This window comes from Eretmochelys imbricata, chromosome 6 (assembly GCF_965152235.1).
Source record: "Eretmochelys imbricata isolate rEreImb1 chromosome 6, rEreImb1.hap1, whole genome shotgun sequence".
In the NCBI taxonomy this organism is placed as follows: Eukaryota; Metazoa; Chordata; order Testudines; family Cheloniidae; genus Eretmochelys; species Eretmochelys imbricata.
This window is the reverse complement of record NC_135577.1, coordinates 22,777,157-22,786,907: the sequence shown is the minus strand read 5'-3', so window position 1 is coordinate 22,786,907 and position 9,751 is coordinate 22,777,157. Positions and strand designations below refer to the sequence as shown.

The 9,751-nt window shown below is 48.7% G+C and overlaps 1 protein-coding gene across 1 annotated transcript in view; it reads left to right on the top strand.

Annotated features, from left to right (window-relative positions):
* Positions 1-292: 292 nt before the first annotated feature.
* Positions 293-9,751, top strand: part of SLC25A22 (solute carrier family 25 member 22) — a 37,962-nt gene continuing 28,503 nt past the window's right edge. The window contains exons 1-2 of the mRNA XM_077819877.1: positions 293-312; positions 9,153-9,278. Coding sequence (XP_077676003.1) covers positions 293-312; positions 9,153-9,278 — 146 coding nt within the window. The remainder of the gene's footprint in view (positions 313-9,152; positions 9,279-9,751) is intronic.

Sequence of the window (9,751 nt, the reverse complement as noted above, 5' to 3'; positions counted from 1 at the left end):
GCTCTCTGTGTGTGAGGCATTGGCTATGCTCCAAGTACAGACTGGGCAGTCCCTGAACGGGGTCGGGGAGGGAGCCTGTGTACTCTGCCTACAAAGGTTTGGGCTTTGCGGGGAATGTAAAGTCCTGTTCTCAATCTTGTCTCCTTGGTGTTTCTCTCTCACCCTTCTCAGGAGAACCACTCGCCAGGACAGAGAGGCAGTGACTGAGGGGAGGAAAAAAAAGAAAAGCGACATTCAGGAGGAGCATTCAGGAGGAGCAAATTGATTTTGAACAGGATCACGTCTGAATTAAATGGCTGATAAACAGATCAGGTAAAAAGTTTTGCTGTTCCTTTTGTTAGGAGTAACTGTGGGCCAGAGAATCTCACCTGCTGTACAAGAGGTTAGACTAGGTGATCCGATGATCCCTTACGGCCTTTTAAAATCTGTGATTCTTTCCCCACTTCTATGATGGGGTTCAGGGTGCAATCCAGACCAATGAGGGGCTGTGTCACCACTTTCCTTGCAACCCTGGGTGCCTTACAATGCTTTGCTGCTGTAGCTCCCAAGCTGGGATGCTCTCAACAAGCCTACAGGCATGCAGGTCACGCCCTGAGTAACTGTGTGCTAGATGTCCCTGGTTCAGCAGCTCTAACCCCAGCAGCCTGTCTACAGCCCCATGGTCCCACTCTGGCTTCCACCAGCCTTGGTTCATAGAATCATAGAGTTAGAAGGGGCCTCAAGGGTCATCTAGTGTAATCTCCCACCAAGCTGCAGGATTTGTTGTGTCTAAACCATCCAAGACAGATGACTCTCCAGCCTCCTTTTGAAAACCACCAGTGAAGGGGCTTCCACAACCTCCTGCGGCATCTGTTCCATTGCCCTACTGTTCTTACAGGTAGGAAGTCTTCCCTGAGATTTAATCTAAATCTGCTATGCTGCAGTTTGAATCCACTGCTTCTTGTCCTGCCCTCTGCAGCAAGAGAGAACAACTTTTCTCCGTCTTTTTTTTTTTGTGTGTGGCAGCCTTTCAGGTATCTGAAGACTGCTGTCATATTCCCCCACTCTCCCAATTTCTTTTTCCAAACTAAACATATTCAGTTCCTTCCGCCTTTGCTCATACAGCTTGTCTTCCATCCCTTTGATCATCTTTGTCGCTTACCTCTGGATCTTTTCCAGTTTCTCTACATTGGGGCGGACAAACTTTTTTGGCCTGAGGGCCACATCGGGTTTCCAAAATTGTATGGAGGGCCGGTTAGGGGAGGCTGTGTCTCCCCAAACAGCCAGGCATGGCCCGGCCTCCACCTCCTATCCGACCCCCACCCTGCCACTGCTTCTTGTCCCTCGCTGCTTCTCGCTCCGTGGGACTCCTGCCCCATCCAACACCCGTCCCCTGACGCCCCCCCCCGGGACTCCTACCCCATCCACCGCCCCCTACTCCCTGTCCCGTGACCACCCCTGGACCTCTCATCCCTGACTGCCCCCTGCCGCCCCATCCAACCTCCCTCTCATTCCTCACTTGCCCCCTGGGACCCCTGCCCCATCCAACCACCCCTTCTCCCTGTCCTCCGACTGCCCCCCTGGTGCCCCATCCAACCCCCCTGTTCCCCGCCCTCTGACCACCCCTATCCACAACCCCACCCACTTCCCACCACCCCCCAACTCCCCTGCCCTCTATACAACCCTCCCTGCCCCCTTACCGCGCTGTCTGGCGCACCGGTGGCTGGCGGCATTACAGCCGCGCCGCCCAGAGCACCGGATCAGACCGTGGCTCTGCCACTGAGCTGCCCGGCCGCCCAGAGCGTTGCGCCGGCGGTGTGGTGCCCTGAGGCTGTGGGGGAGGGGGGACAGTGGGGAAGGGGCCGTGGGCTGTCGTTTGACCAAAATTGGACACTGTACTCCAGCTGAGGCCTAACCAGCGCCGAGTAGAGAAGTACCATCACGTCCCTTGACTTGCATACTATGCCTCTGTTAATGCAATCTAAAATTACTGCTTGTCGGGTGACCCCAACAACCTCATTAGTCCCAGATTTTCCCCAAACTGTGTGCTCTGTAATGCCCGATCCTCTCCTGGACCGTTCAGAGAAATAATAAGGTTCATTTGTTCCTCTGAAGACACAAGCACATCACAGCGTATTAGTTTAACTGGGGTAAATACACCATTCCCTTTAAACACAGCACTGAGCTGGTTGATAGTAAAAATAAAAACAAATGTATTTACAACAAAACATAGATGAAGTGATGCCAAGTAAAAGGAATAAAGTTAGAAATGGTTACATGCAAATAAAAGTGAAAACACATCGAAAACGTAATCTAGCAAGATACAGGCTTTGTTCAAGATGGTGTCTACCTTCATTCATTTTCCAGAGACTTGAACACGGCCTTGGCTGAAGGACCCATCTTTCTCAGCATGCCGGAGCTCTGCTTCCTTGTGTCTGTCTAGTGATGGAAGCCAAAGATGGCTTCCGTCTCTCTGCTTCTATCTGCCAGAGTTCTGTGACTTTGTTTCAAGAGGCAGGCTGACCTCATGCTGTTCTTCCCTTCCTGTGGCCTTCTCCTCCCCCCCCCCCGTTATGTAAATAGAGCTTCCATTGTCTTGATTACACCATGCTTGATTTACATAGGAGACAGATAATAGCTGGGGTGATCCCTCCTGCTATGTAGTACATACTTTTCACAGTAAGCTATTACCAGCAGGACAGTGGGGTGGGAGGAGGTATTGTTTCATATTCTCTGTGTATATATAAAGTCTGCTGCAGTTTCCACGGTATGCATCTGATGAAGTGAGCTGTAGCTCACGAAAGCTCATGCTCAAATAAATTGGTTAGTCTCTAAGGTGCCACAAGTACTCCTTTTCTTTTTGCGAATACAGACTAACACGGCTGTTACTCTGAAACTTTTCACAGTGCTATTATTCACCAATGTGTCTGTCATTCACTATCAGAACAGACACATTGGGACCATACAATATTACTGTATATAAAGGCATACAATATTACCGTAGTATAAAAGTATAATCAGTTGATTCAGTTGCATATCACTTGAGGTTCAGCCCCCCTGTCTTTATAGACCAGTAATCCTTTGCAATGGATTCTTCTGAAGGTTACCTCTCCAAAGTACAGTTTATTCAAGCTGTCTGGTGGTAAAGGAAGTTCCATGCTCTTTCTTCCCCCCACTTATTAACTCAAATGCAAATTCTTCTGTTTCCTACCATCTCCTCCTCCTGCTATCTTGATGGTCCTGTTTACTGCTTATGTGGCAATTGAAGTAAATACACATTCCTTTGTTCCGTCTGCCATACCTGGTTTACACACGTCAGTCATTATTGCAGCATATATTCATAACTCTCTTAATACACATCATGTACATACATCACTCAATATTATATGGTCAGCAAGTTGTTAGTTTTCAAGTGATACCTCACAACGCATATTTTGTACGAAGATTATCAAAGCAGTTTGTAACGTGTGAATACAGGGCTGCTTGGTGTCACAACTCCCCTCTCTCCTTCTTTTCTCCTTTCTTGTATCCTCCTTCTATTGTCTTTTTTCCTTTCATCCTGCCCTACACTCCCCACTTCTTGTTTTATCTGTCCACCCCTCAGCCCCCAATTCATTCCTCCTCTTTACCTCCCCTCTCCTTTCGAAGGCCAGCTCCACAGCTGGTTTAAATCGGGGTCATTCTTTGACTTCAATACACTGATGTCAAAGGAGCTGTGCCGACGGGCACCAGCTGAGGATCTGGCACTTTCTATTTTTGAACTATACACAGCAGCGACCTAGTTCCCTCTTCCTAAAGCCTAGTCTGTCCATCTAATTGTAGGCACCTTGGTATCCAAGCACTGATGCTACCAGGTTTAAAACAACTAGATGATTTGAGGACACAGCAGGCAGCTTGCAAACCTTGCTCCTGGCTTGTCCCGGAGCTATATTTGTGTCCTTTAGGAAAGTAAATCTGGAATATGCTTCTGATTGTTGTGGATCATGCTATTGGCTTTCCAGGAACCATGAGGGCTGGACCAGCATGGTCCCAAGGGTGGGCGTAGCTTTCTGTTAGTGTGGGCAGGGTTTACACTTGCTGTTCACAAAGTTTTTCCTGACGAAAGGTGACTGCTGTCTGGCTCCAGAACTTCACTAACACCTGACCTCCCCAATGCATTGTCTCCCAAGAGCACCTGTGAAGAGAGGGGGAGGCTAACCTGGGTCAGATAATGGTGTTCTCTTGACTTGGTTGTGTTGATGGTGGGCGAGGAAAAGGGCTGCCCTTATTGCGACTTGTCGGGATTGAACTATTTTTTCTGCAAGGCAGAGACAGCTGATGGAAAAGGGCCCCAGGCAGAGCAGCCAGCAGCAAGAAAACATCATTGTGTGTTTAATCCCTGAGCAGTGTCTTTTGTCCATTAACTGATCTCAGGAGCTCTATGGTGTTTGTATGTATTCTTTCCTTAGTCTGAATTGCAAGCCCAGATTCATCTCTGCTAGGCCACATGGCTGTACGTGCCTGATAGCCCCAGTGGAGTGAATCACATATGGCAGGAGCTGCAGACTTCAGCCGTGGCTCCAGCTGAAAAGGCTGGAGGTGGCTGTGCAGGACGCTGGACAGAGTGGAGTACTCCTCTGCATGCTGCCCCCACAGCATGCCTTCTTTGCCCACCGCTCTGTCCCTGGCAGTGCACATGGAGTACAGAACGATGAGGAACTTCTCCCAGCTCTCCCATATCCCGGTCCAGTATTTTAATCCGTAGGGGGTGATGGGTCTGTTCCCACCTCTGTGATCCACTTGTTGTATAAACTTGTGTAAGTATTTAATCTCTGTGTATATTACAGTAGCACTTAGAGTTCCCGAAGGCCGTAGGGGCTGTGCATACACATGGCAAGATGTGGTGCCTGCCCAGAAGAGAGTACAGCCTAAGTAGACAGGACAGACAAAGGGTGGGAGGAAATAAGTAGTAGTACCGCTATTTTACAGACAGGGAACTAAGTCAAAGAGATTTGAGTGACTTGCTCAAGTTCACAAAGGAAAATCCGTGGCGGAGCCTGAAATTGAACCTAGATCACCTTAGTTCCACTGCCTTAACCACAAGTCATCCTGCTTCTCTGTGCCTCAGTTTCCCCATCTTTAAATTGGAGGATACTACTCACCTCACATGGGTGCTGTGAAACTAGATCCATTTGTGCGTGTAAAGTGCTTTGAGGGACTCATCTGGGAGATGCTAGAGAATTATTATTGAACATAAGAGCGGCCACACTGGGTCAGACCAGAGGTCCATCTAGCCCAGTATCCTGTCTTCCAACAGTGGCCAATGCCAGGTGCCCCCCGAGGGAATGCACAGAGTAGGTAATCATCAAGTGATCCATCCCCTGTCGCCCATTCCCAGTGTCTGGCAAACAGAGGCTAGGGACACCATCCCAGCTCATCCTGGCTAATAGTCATTGATGGACCTATGCTCCATGAACTTATCTCGTTCTGTTTTGAACTATTTTGACCATGCAAGTCTGTGTGCATGTTCTCCTCTTCTAGGTGATGACTCCGGAGGAACCAGAATAACTGAATAGGTATCTTGAGCAATGCTTTCCTGCCCTCAAATAACAGGGGTGGGGAGAAGCTTTCCACAGCTGTCGCTTGCAAATTGCGCATGGCCTGACGCTCTCTGCGTGTGTCAGCATGCCCAGGCCTTCTAGTTTGTCCTCTTTTATGTTTGTGTGGTGGTGCTGGGGTCCGCACTGAAATGCATGAACTTGTCATGCCTTGTGCCCAATATTCTACCCTGTACTGTGCTAGCTATGGGGTTGGGTTCCTCACTCCCACTTGGTGGTTTCTTAGTGATAATTTCTCCTTATTGCAGCAGAGTACCAGAGTTACTCCAGAGATGAACTGGGGCAGCCCCAATCCTGACTCTCCTCGGGATTGTGATTTACCAGCAGATGCTTTGAAATCGCATCTAGGTGTCAGGCTCCCATCCTGCATTAGCTGCATGAACAGATCCAGGCAATAATGTCCTTTGCATCAGCTGAGCTCAGTTCACCTGGCTTTAAATGTTCCCCCTTTTTCCTTTCGCTGGTGTCTTGGCCTTTCTCACTAATGCTATGCCCTGTAATGGTGACCTGTCTAAGGTACTATCTTTTTCTCTAGCCTCATCCCTCAGGGTGGGTCCTACTGGAAGAGTCCTGTGTGAGGACCCTGAGAACTAGTGTTGAGAAGATGCCAATATAGCTATTGGAAACAGGGTCTCTTCCTCAGGAAACTAGAGCTTTTAAAGGAGCCTCTGCTTTGCGGATGCTTTTTTTGGTGCACCTGTTGGACATTGTAGATGCAGAGTCACAAAGGAAGCTGAACGTCTTGCAAATGGGAGAGTTAAAATGCCAAACTATTGATTTTCTGTTTGCACCTCTGATTTATAATACATGTACAGGAGAGTACATGTAAGCGCAGAATGGGGGCTGAGGTTCAGCTGAAAATCTGGCCCCAAGAGAGCAGCTCTGCTCGGCGACATTGAGTGCCCTTCCAGAATGGCACTGTGTTGTCCCTTACAAAAGGTGCCAAGAAATAGCTTGGGTTCGCCCGTCTCATCTATGGGGTGAAAGGTAGAGGAGGCAGGCCCTAGAGGGCATCTAACTCTTATTTTTTCCCCTCACCACTGTCTTAGGATTTTATATAGGAGTCTGACTCTTCCTACTGGGACACCTCTCCTGCCGTGTGCACCTTTCCAGCCCTGGAATCCCTCCCTGGGATTTTTGCTTTGCAAAAGCTATAGTCATGTCACTGTGCATCTATAGAAAGCCAAGGTTATTTCCTTCTATATTCTGCTCCATGAGGCCCCCCCAACACACATACTCTCTCTGTCTTTCATGCCCTGAGCCTTCTTAATCTCAGAGGGCTTCCATCAGGCCTGTAGCAGAGAGGCAGACCTTCCAGAATAGTAGCCGGACAGCTTCTGAAGCCTGGTCTCTGCTGTCGAGCAGCCGCCATCCATTATTGAGCTCTTGGGAATGCCTCTGAGCAGCTGAGGAGTTAATAGGCCTTTCTGCTCCCCTTGCTTCACTCCACTCCAGCAACTTATCTCTGACACTTCCTCAGTTCAGAGCAGTGCACCACTGATGGCCCTGCCTGCTGGCATCCTGTGTGCAGTGTCCATTATTCTTCAGAAGGGAGAGGCCTCTGAGGGAGCCACATGGGATCAGTTGTTTCTCGGGCTGTTTAGCTGTGATGAGGAGTGCTTATTAGTCATCAGTTTAATAGCGGATATATCCTCCGCTCAGGGGTCTGTATCTTGTCCTTTGCTGGATGGAATGCACTTGGAGGGTCTAATAGGCATCCCCTGTCTCTGACACCAGTGATTGATCGACTTTTTAAATGTCTTATGGTCCAAGTAATTGAAAGAGTGCTGGACTCTCGCTAAGCAGGGTGGTAGATCGGCTTTAACACTGAGGTACATGTAGGTACCAGGGAGAGCTGCTTAGAGATGAAAAAGCTCAACTGTGAGACCCCCTGCACAATACAGCCTGCTTTTGTCTCTGTTTTTCTTTGCTACGTGTAATCTCACCCCTCCGTATCCATGTGCACTCAGCTTCACCTCTGTCTGTGGGGTCCCGCTCCCCGTTGTGCCGCTGATATATCTGGGATCAAATGCCTCACACACATGCACGCACAGTGTCTTCTCTGACCGCAGGTCCAGGAGCCGTGTCTGAAATGTCTTATTGGTTCTGAAAGTGTGTAGGGCCAGCCTGCCAGCGAAGCTCCTCTGCGCTGGTCTTCCCCACATGAAGTTAGCGGCCTACGTGTCATGAACCGCTAGTTAGCTGCGTCTGACGCCAGCTTTCCTCTGCTGCTGTAAAACATTAATGTCTAATCCCGATGGTTAGTGAGACATCTGGCCCTTTAAACAAGGTCAGTCTACAATGTCCCCATTGGTCTGACAGGCCATTGGCTCTTGAGTGACTAGAGAAAGCCTTGCACCCTGAACTGGTGTAACGTTCACTGCCAGTGTTTCTATTGTTGGGCCTGGGCAAACATTTCACTGAATCTTGGGCCAAAAGCGGGTGGATTTCCCCAAATCTGGGCCCATGGCTTTATTTTGTGGCATCTGTCTGGAAAAGTGGGGCATGTTTCTGCTTATCTGGCAAAGGCTTTACCTCACTCAGCCCCTTTTGGGTTTCTGAATGAATCCCAAACCACCTGAAGCCACAGCTCAGTGGGGAGTGTTATATCGCTCAGCAGTGCCACCTGCTGGCTGGTCAGGAGCAATAAGAACCAAACCTGGATGGGAGCTCTGCTCGGCCCTCTGGGCTGGAGGACAGAAGTGATGAGAAGGCAAAGAGGAAAGGGTGGGGGTGAGAACTGATTTTTTTGAAGGCACAGATTCTATTCCTACCTCCTCCCATCTGCTGGTGGGTTCTAGATTTCATGACTAGGTTTCCCCCAGTCTACGACAAGAGGTCACACAAGGGGGGCAGCGTCAGACAGCAGCTGTGTACAATGTTTATTATTTGCATGACAATAACATGTAGAGGCCTTCGCAGAGATCAGGACCTCATTGTTCTAGGAGCTGCACATACACACACGGGGCGAACGCGAGTCAGTCTAAACAGACAACGAGGGATAAAGAGTAGGAAGTGGGGATGATCATCCTTCCTAGCTGACAGATGGGGAACTGAGGAACAGAGAGATTAAATAACTTGCCCAAGGTCCTATAAGGAGTCTGTGGCAGAGCAGAGTATTGAATCTAGCTCTTCAGAATCCCACTCTGGGCCTCAACCACAAGGCCAGCCTTCCCCTGTGGAGCTGGAAGGATCCCAGTACTGTACTGCAGGTAGTGGTCACAATAAGACTGCTGAAAATACCTTAAACCATCCCCCTCATTCTTTTTTAGTGGCTAGAGCATTGCAATGTGCCTTGCGCGTGGGACCTGGGCACTCTTGATTCTCTGTTTGAGCTTGGATTCTGTGCCTCAGATTCCCCATCTGTAAAATGAGACAAATTATACCCCAGCAGATCACTTTGTGTGTTAGGTGGAAAGCACCAAGCGCAATATATTATGATTATTTGCTTGTGGGAAGCTTGGTTTATTTCAGCTCATAGCACTCCTGTTGACGGTCGTGGTTCTTTATTCCTCTTTCCCTTTTTATATCTTGTTGCCAATGCATCTGTGTGTTTTTGTTTTTTTTCCCTTGCAGTTTGCCTGCCAAGCTGATCAATGGAGGGATAGCTGGGCTGATTGGAGTCACTTGTGTATTTCCCATTGATTTGGCGAAAACTCGCCTGCAGAACCAGCAAAATGGCCAGCGGATGTACACCAGCATGTAAGTACTGGCTGGGTGGGATCTCAACTTTCCCTCCCCCTGCCCCCCCCCCCCCCATTTATGGTGACATCAGCATTTCTAGGAGTTTAACTCTCCTAAAATCAGCCATCAAAAGAAGCTATATTTAAAATAAATAAATAAATAAAACATTAAAAATTAACTAGCCCAGGCTGAAACCCCACAGGTAAGGTCCCTGCTGGGAGCATTTTTATTTGTGTGTCTTGAATTATATTAATTTTTGCACCCCTAGCAGCAGTGCATTCTTTTGCACCAGGGCTGTAAGGGAGGCCGGGGTTATGGTCAAGACGTTGGCCTGTGACTCGAGTTGGGTTCAATTCTCTGCTCTCCTACAGACTGCCCTTGTGAAATTGCCATTTAATCTCCCGCGGCCTCGGTTTCCCAGCAGTAAAATAAGGATAACAATATCTCCTTTGCTTCATCTATTCTCATGACAAGCTCTTTGTGACAGAGGC